Here is a 22,050-nt window from a genome sequence, read left to right as displayed (position 1 = left end):
AACCACTCTCAGCTGTGTTCATCAATTTATTCAACATTTATTTATCACCTTCCCGGTCCTGGTGCTATAGTCTTACAGATGTATGTAAGTCATATTCCTTGCTCTCAAGGAGGGGTGGCCTCATGGGGAAATATGCAACCTATCAGTGGTGAGTGGTAATAGAGACTGGCGTATTGCTCTAGTAACCAGGTTGATGGTGTAGGTCCATAGGAGTCTATGGGAAGGAGGATCTGACCTACAAGGCTTCGCTGTGGAGAAGGCTGAGTAGATATTTTAAGAATAAGCAGGAGTTCATCAAGCAGATGGTGGGGGTGGGCATTCTGGGCATAAGCATTAGCAAATGCAGTTGCACAGAAGTATGGAAAAATATGGCGTGTTTGACTGACATGTGGGAGAATAGCAGAAATAACCCTTCACAAGCAGAATTAAAGTGGGCTTGGTGTGAGAAGAAATGGATCTGTTACTCAGTGTTTTCATTATTATTATCTTGCATTGTGGTAAAATACACATTACATAAGATTTTCCATTTCAGCCATTCTTAAGCATATGGTTCTATGACATCTACATACAGCATTAATTTTGTGCAGCCATCACCACTGTCCATCTCCAGATCTTTTCATCCTCTAAAACAGAAACTCTGTACTCATTGAACACTAACCCTTCATTTTCTCCCCTCCCCAGCCCGTGATGACCACTGTTCTACTTTCTGTTTCTGAGAATTTGACTACTCATAAGTACCTTATGTAAGTGGGATCATGAACTATTGGTCCGTTTGTTCTGGCTTAACATAAATATCATTTAACTTAATATCTTTAAGCGTCTTCCATGTTGTAGCTTGTGTCAATTTCTTTTTAAGGCCAACTAATACCCTATTATATGTTTGTAACACATTTTGTTTATCCATTCATCCGTCAGTGGACACAGTTTGCGTGTACCTTTGGGCTATTGTGAGTACGCTATGAATATAGGTGTACTCAGATTTTGTATCTTATTACCGTTAGACCTTCAAATGTTAAGTGCAAAGTGATTTTTTACAAACCCTTTATAAGACAATGCCTTTGGTTGAGGTGCTTACAGTTTTGTTGTGGAAATGTGTTCACACTCTTCAACCTGAGATGGGCAGAATATGATTAAGATGCCCATGCCATGTAGAAGTTCCCCAGGCTGGGGATCAAACCTGTACAACACTAGTGACCCAGGCCACTGCAGTGACAACACAGGATCCTTAACCCACTACACCACAGGAGAACTCTGAGAATTTACTTTTAAATTTCCTGTGATCATTCAGGGACTTGCCAAGCAAGAGCATCACTGTCTTTGCAAACTGAATCTCCTTTTTTGCTAAAATAGCTACTGAGCACCTTGACTCAGTGTAACTGTAAGCATTGTGGGGACAGTGGGAAGGAGCTGGGCAGAATGAATTCTACAGAGAAGAGTGAAATGACCAGCTTCCTAAGTAGCTGTTGAGAGAGTGCATCACTAGTTAAGTTGCTTGTAGACAAGGGGGTTGAGGAATCAAGGATCCTGTATAACAAAAAAAATCCAGGGCTTCTTCAGGGAGCTAGATGTTATCATGAAACTAGATGTTATCGTGAAACTAGACAAGTAAGAGTGTGCGTGTAGGGGAATTAAGATGGCAGAATAGAAGGACTAGAGCTCACCTTCTCTCATAAAAACAGCAAAATTACAACCAAATGCTGAATAACCTTCAACCAAATAGACTGGAAACTTTAAAAAAGATATCCTACTCCAGATGACAAAGAAGAGGCCACATCAAGATGGTAGGAGGGGTGATTATGCAGTATAAGCAACCCCATACCTTCTGGGTGGGAAGCCCACAGACTGGAAAGTAACTGTATCACAGAGACTCACCTACAGGAGTGAGAGTTCTGAACCCTATGTCAGGTCCCCATGCCTGGGGATCTGTGGGAGAAAGCGCTCCCAGAGCATCTGGCATTGAAGGCCAGTGGGGATTGTGTGCAGGAGCTCCAAAGGACTGGGTGAAATAGAGCCTCCATTCTTTAAAGGCACACACAGGCTTTCATGTGCAGTGGGTCCCAGGGCAAAGCAAAGACAACATAAGAATCGGGGTCAGAACTGACTGCAGTTCTTGGAGGATCTCACTGGAAAAGAGGGGATGACTGTGGCTCGTTGTAAGGGAAGGACATTGGAGGCAAAGCTCTTGGGAATGTTCATCATTGTGTGATCCTCTAGAGGTGGCCATTTTGGGGACATCTTTCCCCACTCATCAGCATTGAGAAGCCCTGGACCAAACAATAATCCAGGTAGGATCACAGCCCCACCCATCAGAAAACAGGTTGCCTAAAAACTCTCCAGGCACATAGCCACCTCTAATCTCACCCAGAGATAAAACCCCACCCACCCGAGGGATAGGAATCAGTGGGCAGGCACCAGTCCTTCTCATCAGGGAGCCTTCAGCAAGCCCCTACACCAAATTCAGCCACAAGGGGGGCAGATATCAGAAGAGAAGCTACAACTCTATTGGCTGCAAAAAGGAGACCACATCAAAAACCTATAAAAATGAAAAGGCAGAGAACCATAACACAGATTAAGGGAGCAAGAAAAAAACACCAGAAAAACAGCTAAGTGATCTGGAGATTATCAGCCTCCAGGAAAAAGACTTTAGACTGATGATGCTGAAGATGATGCAAGACATTGGAAATAAACTGGAGGTAAAGACTGGTAATTTACAGCAAACACTGAGCAAAGAATTACATGATTTAAAACTTAAGCAAGCAGAGATGCAAAATGCGATGACTGAAATAAAAAATTCATTAGAAGCAACCAATAGCAGAATACAGGAGGCAGAAGAACGAATAAGTGAGGTGGAGGACAGACTAGTGGAAATCACTGATGTGAAACAAAAACGATTGAAAAGAAATGAAGACAGTCTCAAAGAATTCTGGGACAACATTAAATGCACCAACATCTGTATTATAGGGGTGCCAGAGAAGAGAGAGGGACAGAAAAAATATTTAAGAGATAATAGCTGAAAACTTCCCTGATATGGGAAGGAACCAATCACTCAAATTCAGGAAGCAGAATGCGTACCATATAAAATAAATGGAATTCCCATCGTGGCTCAGTGGTTAACGAAACCAACAAGGAACCATGAGGTTGTGGGTTCAATCCCTAGCCTCACTCAGTGGGTTAAGGATTGGCGTTGCCATGAGCTGTGGTGTAGGTCGCAGACACGGCTTGGATCCTGCACTGCTGTGGCTCTGGCATAGACCAGCAGCTACAGCTCCAGTTAGACCCCTAGCCTGGGAACCTCCATATGCCATGGGAGTGGCTCTAGAAAAGGCAAAAAAAATTAAATAAATAAATTAAATAAACACAAGGAGGACCACCCCGAAACACATATTAATCAAACTGATGAAAATTAAAGACGGAGGTAATATTGAAAGCAGCTAGGGAAAAGAAACATACAAGGGAACCCTGATAAAGTTATTGGCAGATTTTTCAGCAGAAACTCTGCAGGCCAGAAGGGAGTGGCATGATATATTTAAAGTGACGAAAGGAAAAAAACCTCCAACCAAGATTACTTTACCCAGCAAGGCTCTCCTTCAGATTTGAAATGGAAATCAAAAGCTTTACAGAAAAGCAGAAGCCCAGAGAATTCAGCAACACTAGACCAGCTTTAGAACAAATATTAAAGGAACTTCTCTGGGCAGAAAAGAAAAGGCCACCATTAGAAACAAAATTACCACTGGAGTTCCCACTGTGGCACAGCAGAAATGAATCTGACTAGGTACCATGAGGTTGTGGGTTCAATCCCTGGTCTTGCTCAGTGGGTTAAGGATCCGCTGTTGCCTTGAGCTGTGGCGTAGATCACAGACATGGCTTGGATCTGGGGTTGCTGGGGCTCTGGCGTAGACTGGCAGCAAAAGCTCCAATTGGACCCCTAGCCTGGGAACCTCCATATGCCACTGGTGCAGCCCTAAAAGGACAAACAAACAAAAAAGACCAAAAAAATTTTACCACAAATGACAAGGCTCACCAGTAAAGGCATATATACAGTAAAGGAGTAAAGGTAGGAACTCATCCACACACAAATATGCTACAAAAATCAGAAATCATGAGAAGAGGAGAATACAAATGCAGGACACTGGAGATGCACTTACAATTAAAGAGACTGATAACATAAAACAATCCTATATGTATATATATAGACTCCTATATCAAAACTTCAGCGTAACTGCAAACCAAAAATCTACAATTGATACACAAGAAAAACCAACTCAAATACGACACTGAAGATAGTCATCAAATCACAAGAGGAGAGACCAAGAGAAGAAGGGAAGAAAAATGAACAACAAAAACAAATCCAGAACAGTTAATAAAATGGCAATAAGAACATACATATCAATAATTACATTGAATGTAAATGGACTAAATGCCCCAACCAAAAGACATAGACTGGCTGAATGAATACAAAAATAAGATACATAGATCTGCTGTCTTCAAGAGACCCACTTCCCTTCTAGGGACACATACAAATTGAAAGTGAGAGGATGGGAGAAAATATTCCATGCAAACGGGAATCAAAAGAAAGCCAGAGTAGCAATACTCAGACAAAATGACCTTAAAATAAAGAACATTATAAGAGACAAGGATATTACATGTTGATCAAAGGATCAATCCAAGAAGAAGATATAACAATTGTAAATATGTATGCACCCAATATAGGATTACCTTAATATATAAGACAACTGCTAACAAGCTTAAAAGGAGAAACTGACAATAACACAGTAATAGCGAGGGACTTTAATATCACTTACAGCAATGGACAGATCATCCAGACATAAAATCAACAAGGAAACACAGGTCCTAAATGAAGCATTAGACTACATGGACTTAATAGATATTTGCAAGACATTTCATCCAAAAGCAGCAGAATACACATTCTTCTCAAGTGCATATGGAACATTCTCTAGGGTTGATCACATTCTGGGTCACAAATGAAGCCTTGGTAACTTTAGGAAAATTGAAATCATATCAAACATCTTTTCCGACCACAACGCTATATGACTGGACATCAACAACAAGAAAACCACTGCAAAAAACATAAACACGTGGAGACTAAACAACATGCTACTGAACAACCAATGGATCACCAAAGAAATCAAAGAAATTAAAAAATAACTGGAAGCAAATGACAACAAAGCAAATGACATCTAAAACCTATGGGATGCAGTAAAAGAAGTTCTAAGAGGGAAGTTTATAGCAATACATGCCTACCTCAGGAAACAAGAGAAAAGCTCAAATAAACAACCTAACTTCTAACACAGCTAGAGAGAGAACAAACAAGACCTAAAGTTAGCAGAAGGAAAGAAATCATAAAGATCAAAGCAGAAATCAATGAAATAGAAATGAAGCAAAGCATAGAAAAGGTCAATGAAACTAAAAGCTGGTTCTTTGGAAAGATCAACAAAATTGATAAACCCTTAGCCAGAGTTATCAAGAAAAAGAGAGAGAGGACCCAAATCAATAAAATTAGAAATGAAAAAGGGGAAGTAACAATGGACATCACAGAAATACAAAGGATCATAAGAGACTACTGTATGCAACTATATGCCAAAAAATGGAAAACCTAGAAGAAATGGACAAATTCTTAGAAAAGTGCAATCTTCCAAGACTAAACCAAGATGAAATAGAAAAGATGAACAGACCAATTACAAGCACTGAAATTGAAACTGTGATTAAAATACTTCCAACAAACAAAAGTCTAGGACTAGATGGCTTCACAGGCGAATTCTATCAAACATTTAGAGAAGAGCTAACACCTATCCTTCTGAAACTATTCCAAAAAAAATTGCAGAGAAAGGGACACTCCCAGTCTCATTCTATGAGGCCAGCATCACCCTGATACCAAAGCAGACGATGATATCACAAAAAAGGAAAATTATAGGCCAAGTTCCCTGATGAACACTGATGCAAAAACCCTTAACAAAATACTAGCAAACGCATCCAACAGTACATTAAAAGGATTGTACATCACGATCAAGTGGGATTTATCCCAGGGATGCAAGGATTCTTCAATATCCACAAATCAATCATTGTGATACACCACATTAATACATATGATCCTCTCAATAGATGCAGAAAAAGCCTTTGATAAAAATCCAACAGCCACTTCTGATAAAAACCCTTCAGAAAGTAGGCATAGGGGAAACCTACCTCAACATAATTAAGGCCACAAGTGACAATCCCAGAGCTAACACCATTCTCAATGGTGAAAAGTTGAAAGAATGCCCACTGAGATCAAGCACAAGACAAGAAATGTCCGCTGTTACCACTCCTATTCACCATAGTTTTGGAAGTTCTAACCAAAGCAATCAGAGGAGTAAAAGAAATAAAAGGAATCCAAATTGGAAAGGAAGAAGTAAAATTATGATACTATACCTAGAAAATCCTAAAAATGGTACCAGAAAACTGTTAGAGATCATCAATGAATTTGACAAAGTCTCAGAATACAAAATGAATACACAGAAGTCGACTTCATTTCTATATACTTTTGGCAAAATAGAGAAATTAGGGAAACAATCCCATTTATGATCACATGAAAAAGAATAAAATACTTAGGAATAAACCTGTTTAAAGAGAGAAAAGATCTGTACTCTGAAAACTTCAAGATGCTGATGAAAGAAATCAAAGATGACACAAACAGATATAAAGACATACTGTGCTCTTGGATTGGAAGAATCAATATTATCAAAATGACTGCTCCCAAGGCAAGTCTCTACACATTCAGTGCAATCCCTATCAAATTACCAAGGACATTTTTCACAGCACTAGAAGAAAATATTTTAAAGTTTGTTTGGAAGCACGAAAGACCCAGCATAGCCAAAGACATCCTGAAAAAGAAAAATGGAGCTGGAGGAATCAGACTGCCTGACATCAGATTATACTACAAAGCTAGTCATCAAAACCATATGGTACTGGCACAAAGACAGAAATATAGATCAGTGGAACAGGATAGAAAGCCCAGAATTAAACCCATTCACCTATAGTCAACTAATGTATGACAAAGGAGGCAAGAATATTCAATGGAGAAAGGACAGCCCCTTTAATGAGTGGTACTGGGAAAACTGGATAGCCACATGGAAAAGAATGAAATTAGAACACTCCCTAACACCATACACAAAAATAAACTCCAAATGGATTAAAGACCTAGATATAAGACCAGACACTATAAAACTCTTAGAGGAAAACATAGGCCAACCACTCTCCGACATAAACGACAGCAACATCTTCTCAGATCCACCTCCTAGAGTAATGACAATAAAAACAAAAATAAACAAATGGGACTTAATTAAACTTGAAAGTTTCTGCACAGCAAAGGAAACCCTAAACAAAATGAAAAGTCAACACAGAGAATGGGAGAAAATATTTGCAAATGAATCTACTGACAAAGGATTAATCTCCAAAATTTATAAACACCTTCTGTAGCTCAATACCAAAAAACAAACAACCCCATCAAAAAATGGACAGAAGAGATAAACAGACAATTCTCCAAAGAAGACTTACAGATGGCAAAAAAACACATAAAAAGATGTTCAACATCACTCATTATTAGAGAAGCGCAAATCAAAACCACTATGAGGTACCATTTTACACTCTCCAGAATGGCCATCATCAAAAAGTCTACAAACAATAAATGCTGGAGAGAGTGTGGGGAAGAGGGAACCCTATTACACTGTTGGTGGGATTGTAAATTGATGCAACCACTGTGGAAAACAGTATGGAGATTCCTCAGAAACTAAAAATAGAACTACCATTTGATCCAGCAATCCCACTCCTGGGCATCTATTCAGAGAAAACCATGACTCGAAAAGATACATGTACCCCAGTGTTCATTGCAGCACTATATACAATAGCCAAGACTTGGAAACTACCTAAATGTCCATAGAGAGAGGAGTGGATAATGAAGATGTTGTACATATACACAATGGAATATTACTTAGTCATTAAAAGGAGAGAAATAATGGCATTTGCAGCAACATGGGTGGACCTAGAAATTATCATGCTAAGTAAAGTCAGTCAGACAGTGAGACACCAACATTGTATGCCATCACTTACATATGGAATCTAAAAACAGGAGACAATGAACTTCTTTGCAGAAAAGATACTGACTCACAGACTTTTGTAAAACATATGGTTTCCAAATGAGACAGGGTGGGGCGTGGGGGAGATGGACTGGGGGTTTGGAATGGAAATGCTATAAAATTGGGTTGTGATGATTGTTATACAACTGTAAATGTAAAAAAATTCATTAAAAAAAAGTTTGTGTGTATACAGTCCCAAACCTTCCCCCTGACTCCTATGAAAGTAATTATTACTTCTGTTTCCATAATATAGCCTCAAGCTCAGGGCTGGGCAGTCCCTTCATTAACATGCTTCCCTGTGACAGACCTCATGCTTCCCCATCTTAAATGCCAATGCTTGAGACTGGAGGCATGCAGGGTTAGGAGGTAGTTCCAGGAGTAGGGGACAAGGAAGCATTGGGACGTCAGGAGAAGCATTGGGTTCTGTCAGCAACTCTCTGACTTCCAGCCAATGTTCTTATTGACATCGCTGGTTGAGTGTTTGCTCCTGGCTCTTGCTGGATCTGGACACCTCCCTCTACCCAGCCTCCCTTTGTGGTCCTTACTGGCTGGCATAGCACACTAAGTTCCAGAGCTACTGTTCTCATCTGAAGTCCCAAGGCTCTGTGTATGAACCCCAGACACTTGGTCAGACTTTCTAGTCAGTGATTAGTGTTCCAGGGTTTGTGTTATTTTGTTCTCTAAAAAGTCAGGTCCTACAAGGCTCAAAATGTCCTTGCTGGTGGGGCCCTGGCTAGCAAAGCAAATGTATCAGGTCAGCCTGGCCACATTGGGGGAAGAGCCAGGCCTGTTGGCACAGACTCCAGAGTGGTCCTGGGCTTTTTGAGGGGCTGCCCTGAGCCGTAGACGGCAGCACCAGCAGTTATGTTTGTTCGTCAGCCCCTGGCAAAGCCTAAGACAGACTAGATTCCTATCCTGCGGAACACAGATGCTTCCTCTTAGGTCTGCCTGCCTCTTAGAGCAACACAGTCTGGGGTGGGGTGGGGGGGAAGCAGAGCTCGTCCCTGTGAACCTCTTTTCTCTCTTCTCCTGGTCATTCCCATTATCTCCTCTGTTCCAAATCCATTTTTTCTGTGCTTTCTTCTCCCAGTGAGCATGATAACATGGTTGTCAAGTGAAGTATAATTGCCATATCAACAAATGGTTTTATGATAATAAAGATTAAACCCTTTAAGACACTTGATTTCATTTCCCTAGTTTTCAACAGAACTTCAATTTGAGTGCCTAGTGTTTGGTTGGAAAGGGTTTGGGACATCTGACCAGCAGATAGGTGGAGTAGGTGCAGAGTGTATTCAACCTGAGCCCCTCTGAGCAGTGCTCACATAGTACATGCTGGCAGCTATAATTGGACCTGGATGCCTATTTCATGCCTCTCTTGACCCTCTTCATTTTGAAGCACTCCAGAGCATTCCACCAGCTGTTCTAAGGAAGAGCACCTGTATTGTTACTGTCATTGAGTTTCTAATGCAGTCATTTGGTCATGCTTTTCCATGTAGCCACTGTGCCCACACACTGTAGAAGAGCCATCTGGGAGTATCTGCACAGTGATTGGATTAGAGGCTGTTTGCCAATTGCGTTTTGAGTTCTAAAGATCAGAGTATTAAAGGCATGGTCACAGTTGTCAAAACACAAGCTATAGAAATAATTTAGGTTTCAGATAATATAGGCAAGAAGCTGGCTGGGTTTGGGTGTGGGGAATCTTGAATCTTGATTTTAAAAAGGTATCAGAGAGGATGAAACCAATAGGGCAGTGGACCAGACAAGAAGATATGGTCAGTTCATTTGTGCCATATTTTAGATTCCACGTGTAAGTGATATCCTATGATATATTTGTCTTTCTGACTTACTTCACTTAGTATGAAAATCTCTATTGCATCCATGTTGCTACACGTGGCATTATTTTCTTTTTAGTAGCTGAGTAGTATTCCATTGATATATGTGCCACATCTTCTTAATCCATTCATCTGAACATATCTATAAAATAGAAACAGACTTATAGACATATAGACTGGAATTGTGATTGCAAAAGGGAAGAGGGGAGGAAATGGGATGGACTGGGAATTTGGGGTTAGTAGATGTAAACTATTACGTTTAGAAGGGATAAGCAATCAGGTCCTACTGTACAGCACAGGGAACTATATCCAGTCTCCTGGGATAGACTCTGATGGAAGATAATATGAGAAAAAGAAATAAAAAAAATATATTGGGGAAAAAAAAAGATATGTCAGCTACAAGATTCTCTGGGATCTAGAAGACATTTAGGGTCTGCTTTAGCAGGCACTCTGCTTTCTAAAACCTAGGCTAGGAGATGACATTGTGCCTTGCAGAGGCAGGTCCTTAACATTTGCTGCTTTGACCTTGTTGCTGCAAAAAGGAAGGAGGAAGTATATAGAGCTCGTGAGAGTGCCATACGGGAAAAGAGCAAAGACAATAAAACAGGCGAGGATTGACCTGTCCAGGGCAGGTTTTATCCACTACTGGGTGTTTCTGGGACTCTTGTGCTCTTATCTCCCACCTGAGTTCATCAAAACTCACTCCTCTGCACCCCTTTGACTGGCAGGAGCATTTGTGATTCTAGTGACTTGTCCCCAAGGGAGGCTCAGCCGAAAGGTTGTGTTTATTGAAAGCCTGTGAGCAGAAGTAAACGCAGGTGTGGCCATGAAATGGAGCTGGTTCACCTCTCCCGGCAGGTGCAAGGCCAAAGGCAGCCAACTCACAGGTTATCATGCTGGCTTTCCCACTCAGAGGTCATTTCAGTTCATCTAATGCTCCACCTGAGCAGAATGCTGCTGTCAGGGGACACTGTACAGATCATAGCAATGTCCCAAAGTGCATGCCAACCATGCAACTCCAGCCTTCACCAGCTTACAGCCATTGACCTAGAGAGCAATTTATTACGTGGTGAGGTCCTCTTCTAAGCCAGTCTCTACAGCACTTCTCCTCTCATCCTGTCTGACACACTTGCTGTCCTTCACTGGGTTGTTCTTCATTGGCTTTGGGTTCCCAGACTCTGAAGCAGAGTCTGAGGTTGACATTTTCTTCTCTTTCTCCTATGTGTCTACTGCTCTTCTTTGCTCTTCTTCGAGGATTTCTGATAAAAAGGATAGCTGTTGACAGGCTAGAATGATTGGGAGGGTACGAGAAGTGACCGCCAGAGTAGGGAGTGATGTCTGTTGCCATCAGTCGCCTGGAAGCTCAGATGAGTGGTAAAACAGAACTTGCCCTGATGATGTGGAGAAAAGTATTTCACCTCAGCTAGGTCACGTCCTTATATGTAAGAAGCAGACAACCAAGGGACATAAGCACTAACTCTGTGCAGCAGAATAAGAAAATCAGCTGAAATTTCAGTAGAAGAAATAGAATATAGACAGGGTGGGAGGCTCTGGGTTCTTAAAATCAGAGTATTAAAAGTTTTGGCCAAGGGAAGCTTCTGGATTTCTGTGAGATTTGCAAAGTAGGTTATGTTTTCATCTCATTGGGGTAGATTAGGTTCGCATCTATCCACATACTAACTAGACATGGGTTTTAGATGTGCAGACAAGGAGCTGGAGGCTTTACCAGGCTTGTGTGGTGGGAAAGGGTCCTGAGTATAAAAAATTCCAGAGAAGAGAGCCTGTGGGTTGGAGTAGAGATTTTGGCCCTGGGTCTTGTGTTATTATTTTTGTAATCTGTAGTCCAGATGTTTGATTAGAGAGCTTGGCAGGTAAGTTTGCTAGGTGGTGACACCAAGATGGAGACCAGATGGAAATAGATAAGTGCCCTGAATGAAATTCAGTGAGGAAAATGTAGAATGATACCACCTTCTTGAATATCTGCACAAATCTAAGAAAAGGCTGTGAATGAGCAAATGTAGTAGATAAATATCTGGAATTGAAGATGAGGGCAAGCATCCATCAGCAGTGTAGGTTGTGGTTGAAGCAGTCCTGTTTGAGATTGCAAATAGGAATTTAGAATATAGTGTATGTAAGGTAGTGCCCTCTCTTATAGCTATCATTAGCCAGATTCTTTCTGGAATGTTCTTTAGAATATTTCCGGCGGTGGGTAGATTTGGAGACTGACCTACAGATAAAGGAATTTGGGACTGAAACTTGTCGAGAATAACTTAGATTTTATAATCATCTTGAAGTATGTAAAACCCCTTAATTTGAAGATGGGTACCAACTCTTGCTAATCTTCATCTAATCTTCATTGAGGATGAATAGAGCCTTAGCAACATTTCTGTAGACATGAGGAAAGCTTGCCTGACAATGAAAGTCATTAAAGGCTAGCATGAATTATTGAGGGAAAGGTTCTGGATTTCTCATGAGAGTTTCAAAGCAGTCTCTGTTTTATCTTGTTAAGATGGATCAGATCCATTTCCATGGTCTCACCTGAGAGCTGAATGGTGAAACCGGTGACTATTCAGAGTCCCTGTTACAATCCACATATTGCCGAGCTCCTGCCTAGAGACATCCATCTGCTTTTACATCCTCTGAGGTGCTTCATGTCCCTGGAAAGTACACCAGCTCCCCAGACCCGTCTGTGGCCCTCTTTTCTGGTCATGAGCTCGCTGGGGCCAGACAGATGCCCTGATCTAATTGGATTGTGCTTCTTTGTTCTCTTTTCCTTTGCAGTATGAGTTTAAAGCCAAGAACATCAAGAAGAAGAAAGTGAGCATTATGGTTTCAGTGGATGGAGTAAAAGTGATTCTGAAGAAGAAGAAAAAGGTAAGTGACTCTGAACCACAAACTCTGGTGAAGAGGGAAGCAAGGCAGGCAGGCTGGACTAGCTTTTCCTTCTAGGCCCCTCTCTGGACAGGTGTCCCTTGTCTGGTGAGGTGTTCTGCTGTGCCCAGCCACAGTGTTGAGAGGCTGCAGCTGGAGTAGAGAGCGAGGCAGGGGCCAAGGCCTATTTAGCAGATTGGCCTGGTCAGTCCTGGTGTCCTATGAGTGACCGGGGTCATGTCCTGTGATCCTTGCATTCAAACCCTCTCCCCCATCTGATGCTTTTACCTTTGAGTCTTGATCTTGGGGAATACTTTAAAGTGATGTTAAGTAACAGTGTTCGGTGGGGTGGATAAGAGAAGCCATCCTCAGTAGTTGTCCTCTTCTGTGGCAGGAATAACCCTTAGTTCCATCTGATGTGGCATCCAGACCCACTGTGTGTCCTCCCATTCTCCCATTGCAGTTACTGCTGCTTTCACCCATTTATTTGTGTAACTTTTTTTTTTTTTTTTTTTTTAGGGCCACACATGCGTCACATGGGAATTCCCAGGCTAGGGGTTGAATAGGAGCTGCAGCTGCTGGCCTATATCACAGCCATGGCAATGCCAGATCCTTAACCCACTGAGCAAGGCCAGGGATTGAACCTGTGTCCTTATGGATATTAGTTAGATTGGTTACTGCTGAGCCACAGTGGAACTCCCTCACCCATTTATATAAGGATCCAGCATTGTCACCGTGGTGATTTGGATCACTGCTGTGGCACGGGTTCAGTCCCTGGCCTGGGAGCCTCTATATGTCGCATGTTTGTCCAAAACAAACAAACAAACAGTCCCTGAAGACACAGGTACTGCTGCTGTTCAGTGTGCAGGAAGGCTTGGGAGATGGCCAAGGTAGGAGAAAAGGGAGGGAGGTATTGGGTCCCTCTGATGGGTGTTCCTCTGAGTTTGAGTGAGGAAAGCAAGTGAGTGTATGGTATTTAAACATTTGGTTGTTTTATTTTAATTGTATGTACTGTGGGAGAATAATGTTAACCCCCAGCAATGGCTAGATTTGCATAATGGGCAGAGGGGAGAGTATATGTGTTTCCAAAAGGAAATGGGCTTGGCTGATAGGGAATGTGGGGAGAGTCTCTTTTTGCTGTTTCTTGACCCTGCTAATGTCTCTGTTTAATACATATTAATGGCAGCAGCATTGCGTATTAATACGTAGACCTCTTGAGCTGCCTTTGGTTCCAAACCTACAATACTCTTAATTCAAATGGGACTCAAGACTGACCTTGAGTCTGGTGGTTATGGAAGGTAAAGGCAAATACATAGAAGTAGGCACATAACCTTGGATAACCCAGTGGTTGAAAGAGGTGTTGAAGGGCATCGTCTTGCCAATCCAAGGGCTTAAATCTTCTCCTCACCCTCCTTACAAAAGACATTGCCCAGAGTCCAGTGATGAGGACTCTACTACTGCTTAAGGCAGCCTATTTCTTCTCTGAACAGCTGGACATTTACTAAAGTCTCCCATATATTAATCCAAAACGTGTTCTCTTATGCTCCCTAAATATCTTTTTTATTATTTTTAAAAATTTTTTTCCACTGTACAGTGCAGGGACCAAGTTACACAGCATATATATATACTTTTTCCTCCCATTGTTGTGTTGCAATGTAAGTATCTAGACATAGTTCTCAATGCTACACAGCAGGATCTCATTGTAAATCCATTCCAAGAGCAATAGTTTGCATCCGTTAACCCCAAACTCCCAATCCCTCCCACTCCCTCCCTCTCCCCCCAGGCAACCACAAGTCTATTCTCCAAGACCATGATTTTCTTTTTCTGTGGAAATGTTCATTTGTGCTGTATATTAGATACCAAAGGTGCTTCCATAAAGTGTTTTATGGCTATGAGGTGGGAAGTATATAGGAAAGAAGTAGAATATGATATTCTCTTTATAAAGAATTACTTCCTTTTAAAATTTACAAGTAGTAGGGAATTTGTAATAGCTTATTTTTTTTGGGGAGGGGGGCTTTTTTGGTCTTTTTAGGGCCTCTCTTGCGGCATATGGAGGTTCCCAAGCTAGGGGTCTAATCGGAGCTGTAGCTGCCAGCCTACGCCAGAGCCATAGCAATGCCAGATCTGAGCTGCGTCTGCCATCTATACCACAGCTCATGGCAATGCCGGATCCTTAACCCACTGAGCGAGGCCAGGCATCGAACCCGCAACCTCATGGTTCCTGGTCGGATTCATTTCCGCTGCGCCATGACGGGAACTCCAATAGCTTATTAAATATCCTTGACTTTACAAACCTCCAATGTGGGGACCACAGACCCCATCTTGTTCTTATCTTGAGGATATCTTTTTTACCCCTTCTGTCCCCTCCCACCACCTGGATGCACACAGGTTAGCCACAGGACAGCCTTTAGAATATTGTCCTTTCTGGAGTTCCCGAGAAGGAAAGTTGCTAAAGTGGGCCGAGGCCTATCAGGTAGGTGAGATCCCTGTGCCCTGTTAAAGGAATTATGGGTGATGACACTGAATTTAAAAACAAGAGAGATCCTCAGGAAAAATGGGCCAGTGTACCCAAGCTCATGATTTAGGGAGCCAGGCTGAATCCCAGCTTGGCTGCTGTCACATGTGTGAGATAGCTTCACTCTGTCCTTCATGTGAGGGGAGACTAGTGGCTTAGAGCCCTCACGTGCCAACAGATGAAACGATAGCTGTTTTGTGGAAACTCTCCAAGTTCCAAGATGCTTTCAAAACACGCACTATCATCTGTCTCCTCATCAGGCTTGCTAGGAAGGTCTTGTGGACATTTCACTTGGTCAGTGTCCGTGGCACCCAGTCACCTCAGGAAACAAGCCACACAGGCAATTTCCTCACTGAGCTGCTCCCTCGCCAGGGGCTGAGCTGTCAGCCTTTCAGAGTCTGAAACGCGGACTCATCAGTTTTGAACGTAAGGACCTTAGGATGCTAACTCACACTGACAAAGCTCAAAGGAGGCTGATGTATAAACTAGAACACTGGGTCCTGTATGCCCACTGAGCCATTGAACAGGTATTCAGGTTAGCCTGACAGGCACGTTTTCTTCTGTCAGAGGCAAGCGATGTGAGAAGGCAGGTTATTAGAGGCTTGTTCCATAAGCACAGAAATGGAGCAGTCAGCTAATCTTGTGACAGGAATGTTTCCTGGCCTCTGGCTGCACAGTAAATGGGTCCACTGGATGTTCACAGTGGCCTGGTTGGGAACATGCTATTCCTAGAGTCTGTTCCACAGATGCTGTCAGGGTTTGCCTTCGCGACTCTGACGTCTGTGCTCTCATGGATGACAATCTCAGCATCTCCCCCGCTCCCCCAAAGCACATACACATCTGACCGATACAATCTTTGTTTACTTTCAGTTAGGTTACATTTCAAGGCCTACTGTCCCAGGGCCCATTCTGTGCCTTTCACATTCCTCTGAGCTGATCCATTGTGGGGTGACTTCCGAGTTTTGCCCTTGGAGGACAATCTTATTTCCCATCTCACCCTGTCCCTCCCATATCCTGGCCCAAATGCGATGTCATCTTCACCCTGCATGTGAAAAACTGGGGCTAGAGAATCTGAGTGTTTCGCTCAAGATTACACAAGACGTAGGGACAACTGTGCGATGTGGAGGCACTTGGCAGAGAAGCCAGTGAATGAAAACTGAGCTGGAAAAGCATCTCCCCCAGAGAGTCCCTGGGCCCTTGTGCCTCACTTTGAAACTCCATCCCCGGGAATCTCTAGTGTGGGCTCACCATCCAGCTGGCCCGGAGGAGAGGCCATCTAACAGATCTTTGCTCAATGTGATTCTTCTGATGCCAGGCTTGGGAAAGGGGAGCCTCCCGTCTTGTTTTCTCCACCCCCGCCCAGTGGTATCCGTTTCAGGCCATGGTTGTGATTTGGATAATGCCTTTAATCACAGGATTCATTTTACACTGCTTCTGACAGATGAATGCACATGAACAGCAATCAGCCTCTTTTGTCATCTTTTTCCCATGTGACTGTCCTCTGGTATCTGAGTGTGCTGCTGCCACCTGGGTATGTGTCTGTCTCTCTCTGGGTATAGGATTGAGAAAGGCTGAGGGTGGACGTGCCACACTTGTCTCCAAGGAAATGGAACAGTTTGGTAGATTTCAGTGATGGTCGTCCTGATCTGGTTAAGAATTAGAGCTCTTGCCAAGTAGCCGTAAGTGTAGAAGGAGACTGATATTCTACCATAGGCACCATATGGTATAGCCCAACAGTCAGTGCCTGTGCTGCATTAATCAATAAAAATATTGACTAGTCCTCTTCTTCTGCAAACCACATGTTGATTTTTACTGGATCAGTGCGGCATGCTGGAAGGAGCCCTCAGCTGAAAGATAAAGACCTGGCATCTAGTCCTGGTTCTTCCCTTCCTGGCTGGGTGGATCTAAGCAAGTTATTTTGCTTCTCTGAGCTTCCACTGTAAAATGAAGATTTGGGTTAGTGATGGCTTTAACCTCTTCAGCTCAGTTTTTCTGCAGCAGTTCTAGAACCCTACTTTTCAGTGCTTGTGTGTGTATGCACAGGTCACCTGTACTTACTTGTTCAGGTCTTTGAGAACCTTCTGGGCTATAGAGAAAGCAGACCCCAGAGCCAAGGGGGTTTGTGCATTTCTGCCCCCTGAACTTCCAGGGCAGAATGGGACCCTCAGAGGTCAAACACGTCCCAAAGCAGCCATAGAGTTGCTTTTCTCTCCCTAGCCTTTTGGTGACTGGTGAATGGAGGTATGCGTTCTGCATGGGGGGAGAAGCAGATTTACAGGGACTCCCTGCTCTCCAGAGAACGTCTTAAGGGTGGGGACCATCTCTATAAGCTCAGCTCTTGCTTGGACACTGGCCCATGTAGTGTGTTTTCAGTGATTGTGGCTGTTGGCTAGCTGGGTGAATGAACATGATTTGTGTATGACGGTGCCATTAAATCAGGAAGAGCTAAGTACTTAGGCAGTTGGATCAAATAAATTCTTATTTGTTACTTTGGGGTGTCATATTCTCCTCCCTCTTTTTCCTTCTGTCCATCTTCCCACTTAAAATAACAAGGAAGAGAGCCTTCCCAAGCATAAAAGGCCTCAGTGGAAATTGCTCATTTCAGTAGTATTATGAGTATTGGTGAGTGACTTTGATCTTGAGGTACTTTATTCTAGTGCAGGCTGTTGCCAGATATGTTGTGATCATCTCTTATTGACATGTAAAAATGCCAAAAACATCTTTTTGGTTATATTAACAAGTGTCTAAAATGCTGTCATCTTGAACTGATGCCAACAGATAAGGAATCTCAAATTCCTTATGAATCTTAGGTTGTATTTGTGGTGTGAACCCAGCCACTCAGAGAATTGGCTTTGCTTTGTTGTTTCTCAATCCGTGTATTTTCCTCAACTCCCAACTAGGCCTAAGTAATTACCTTTTCTGTGTGTGTAATAATGATTATTTATTATAATACTGGGATCACACTCTAGCGCCATTTACCATAAGGAGTAGACTTCTGAATAAGGAAGATTAGTCTTTAACTTCATCCAAAGGATTTTTCTACAAAAGGACCAAAAGGGCCCCTGTTTCATGAGATTTCTTGTATATATCAGTGACTTTGTTGGGATCCCCTAAAGCATCCTTCTAGAAAGGCTCCACTGTTCTCATTAACATATATTTATTGTGTGTCTCTCATGTTCAAGGAACTGGGTAGAGTATATAGAGGTATTAGACATGAGTGTTTTCCAGCAAAGTTAATGATTTTTCATGGCACTATATGCCTACATAGGTCTATCATAGCGCCTTTAAAAATTGCATTGTAGTTTATTTGTCCCTTTCCCCTGTAGGCTGTGAACCTTTGGGGCAGGGGCCATGTCTTCTCTACGATTCTACTTCATCTGTTGAGGAAGGTAGAAGACCAGTGGGAGCAAGCTGATGACTGTAATTGCATGCTAAGATGATAATGAGAACAGCTAACAATAATAGCTAACGCTGATGTTGAGCCCCTACCATTTGCCAGGCCTTGTTTGATGCAGTGTGTACTTGCTAGGTCCTCACAATCATCCTGTGAGGTAGGTACCATTCTTATGCTTGGTTTGCAAAAGAAGATTGAGCAACTTGCCTAAGACTTCACATCCCATCAGCGGTGAAGTTGAGGTTTGAACTAGATCTGTCTTTCTCAAATCCCAAGTGGGTTCTTCCCATTACCATGTTGCTGTGTATGTACTGATCTCTTCAGACGCCTTTAGTGAAAAACTACACTGTAGGAAATGTCTAATTAATGAAGCCAGGGTCTTTAACTTCTAGCCTGTACCCTGTCACTAGGCTATCGTATCGCATGGAAACTAGTTTCCTGTGCAAAGAGTGATGTTAGTTCCTATGGAAACACACAACTCAGATAGATTTGAATAAGAAGGGGAGGCATTTAGAAATATAGAACCATAATCTGGAAGAGCTTTAGAAATTATTGATAGAGTCTGATGCCCTAATTGATTAGATGTGGTAACAGAGGACAAGAGAGGCCTAGTGAATGGTCCTGAGGTCACCCAGGTTAGTTATAGTGCCAGGACTAAAGTTAGTCCAGTCTTCTTTCTACTGTATTTTCTGCTAGCTTTAAAACAGGTGTATTAGGAATTTTGTGATTGTGAGAACTTGTTAGTGCCTCGGTTTTGACATGTGTCTTCTATATCTATAGGTTCTTTCTCAAGATGGGTGATAGCTCTATTTTCAGACTAATCCTATTCTGCCTGGAGGCATGCAGAACTTGCAGAGCTATTCATGTGGCCTTTGCAAGGTGTTTTCTTTTTAATTTATATTATTTTTTGAGAGGTCACCATTGCTTTCAGGAGCTTGAATAATGGTAACACTAACAGACTTTGTTTTGTGCCTACCGATAACTTCCAGTAGAGGTTGGAAATAAATGGAAGTACAAATTCTTCCTCCACTACTGGGTTCCTAGGGAAGCCCTCAAAGATGCCATATCCATTTCTGGGTTCCAAAAGGAGGCAGGACCTCTGTGAAAATTATCCTTGACTCTGTTTTCTGTTCTTGGCACTATTCCAAACAGACATACCTCTGAACCACTTCCTACAAAATTTTCGCTGCCAGGATATTTTGGAATAACAAAACAGCTGTGACTTTCCATGGAGGACTGGACATTTGCACTGATTAGATAAAGAGAAGGCTCTATAGTCAAGGATGTGCTTACCTCACTCGGTGGTCTTACAAAAGCCTACACCGCAAGGTTGTTACCCTTTCCCTCTGTTGAAGGTGAAAGCTTCTGGGCAGTAGAGGGTGAAAACCTTTGATTTCATCACTTGGAGTAGCAAAGAGAATGTGGGGTCTAGAGATACGACAAGTTGGATTTTAATTACCAGTGGACTACATGGCCTTGGCTGGTGTGCATGTGGGTGTGGGGGGTATAAGTTAACTTCCTAAGCCTCAGCGCTTATCTTTAAAGTTGAGATCAATTTTCATCATGCAAAGGAAGCAATATATAAACATTCTTAAATGGAAGAAAGGACCCCCCCCCCATATCAACTGGGAAATTTCCTATGAGAATAAAAAGTGAAGCAGCTAAAAACGACTTTCCTGAATCTTTTCTTTTTTTGCTTTCTCACTTTGTGTTATTCTCAGTCTTCCAAAAAGCAAATGCCAAGATGGGATTAAATGCCTGTGGGAGCAAGTAGGGAGGCATCTGGGAAAGGCTGAGAAAGCGTCAGATTTCCGTGTGGGTCTGACTCCATATGAAGGAGTGAGGAGGGAAGGAAGGTTGATAGGCTGGATGGAAGTCTCTTAGACGATGGTATGGTCCGAGGACGGTTTGGCAGGGCCGTCGGGAAGTTCTGAAACCCATCTGTCAGAGGGTCACTGTGTCTCCTAGGAGTGGGCTTCCACAGGATCCTTGCACACTGATCATTGCCTGGACACCACCCATGGGGAGCAGGTTCTGTGTGTACTAATGATGAATTTCAGAATGCAGCAGCTGGAGTTCCCATCGTGGTGCAGTGGAAACGAATCTGACCAGGAACCATGAGGTTTTCAGCTCGATCCCTGGCCTTGCTCAGTTGGTTAAGGACCCGACGTTGCCATGAGCTGTGGTGTAGGTCACAGACACGGCTTGGATCTGGCGTGGCTGTGGCTGTGGCTGTGTGTCACCTGTAGCTCCAGTTAGACCCTTAGCCTGGGAACCTCCATAGGCCGTAGGTGCAGCCCTGAAAAGCAAAAAAACAAAAACAAAACTATAATGCAGCAACTGGGATCCTTGATTAGTTAAACTTCATATAATTGGAGGGTTGTAGGGCACATTCTTATGACAGTATCTTCCTTCTCCAGAAATTTTTTTTGTGGGTGGTATTTTAAAATGTTTAAAAATTAAAATATAGTTGATTTATAATGTTGTGTCAATTTCTGCTGTACAGCACAGTGATCCAGTCATGCATACACACACACACATACATTCTTAAGTTTATTTATAAGCAGATCACTTCACTATTGACAGTACATGAGCATAGATATTCTACAGTTTTTGTGATAGAAACAATAACTCCACAGTGGGATTTTGGAAAACAAAAGCCAGTTCTGAAGTATTCACAGATGTTAAAATAGAACTTTATACTCGTGGGATGATAATAATAATACACAGAACAATTTGGTTAAATTATCTATAAAACTATAGACTCTGACAATGTACAATTACGGGAAAACATTTTCTCATTTAGAAGGTAAGACAGTGAAATCATACCAGAAATAAAATAGGGATGATGACAACCACAATAATTAAAAGCAAAGAAGTTTTCTTCTTTGCCTCTTACAGATAAACTATTCATATAAGTAAGGACACAACCCTCTAAAACAGAAAAATATTTATATAACTATCTGCCAATTAAGAAAATAGCAAAACTAAAAACTCAATTCTCAATCATTAACAGTATCCTTTAAAAAATTAAAATTGAGCTTTCTGTTAGAAGTAACAAAACAGACATGTCCCTCTATGTATGTGAAATTCTTGTACCTTTCTCAAGAAATGCATCAAAGTAATTCCACACATACAAACCCAGTTGTACACACACACACACACACACAGCCCTTTGTTCATGCACCCCAGGCTGTAGTTATCTAGTTGAGCTTCCTCATAAACAATGCCCCAACCTCACAGGGTGAGGCCCCTGGGGTGACTCTGTTGTAGCGATGGGGGAACCCTGGTTTCCTCTTGCTCAGAATT

General features: G+C 42.3%; 1 protein-coding gene across 1 annotated transcript in view; it reads left to right on the top strand.

The window, feature by feature from the left end:
• The window catches only part of NOS1AP (nitric oxide synthase 1 adaptor protein), a 315,689-nt gene that overhangs the window by 219,732 nt on the left and 73,907 nt on the right, over positions 1-22,050 (top strand). Inside the window, 1 exon segment of the mRNA NM_001435327.1 lies at positions 12,743-12,835. Within this exon segment, the coding sequence (NP_001422256.1) occupies positions 12,743-12,835 (93 nt within the window).

Source organism: Sus scrofa, chromosome 4 (genome assembly GCF_054392235.1).
Source record: "Sus scrofa isolate SSC_HxYL_T2T_F1_AM1 chromosome 4, Sscrofa_HxYL_maternal_Yorkshire_Landrace_v2.0, whole genome shotgun sequence".
In the NCBI taxonomy this organism is placed as follows: domain Eukaryota; kingdom Metazoa; phylum Chordata; class Mammalia; order Artiodactyla; family Suidae; genus Sus; species Sus scrofa.
The sequence above is the reverse complement of the archived record's forward strand: the minus strand, read 5'-3'. Positions and strand labels throughout refer to the sequence as shown.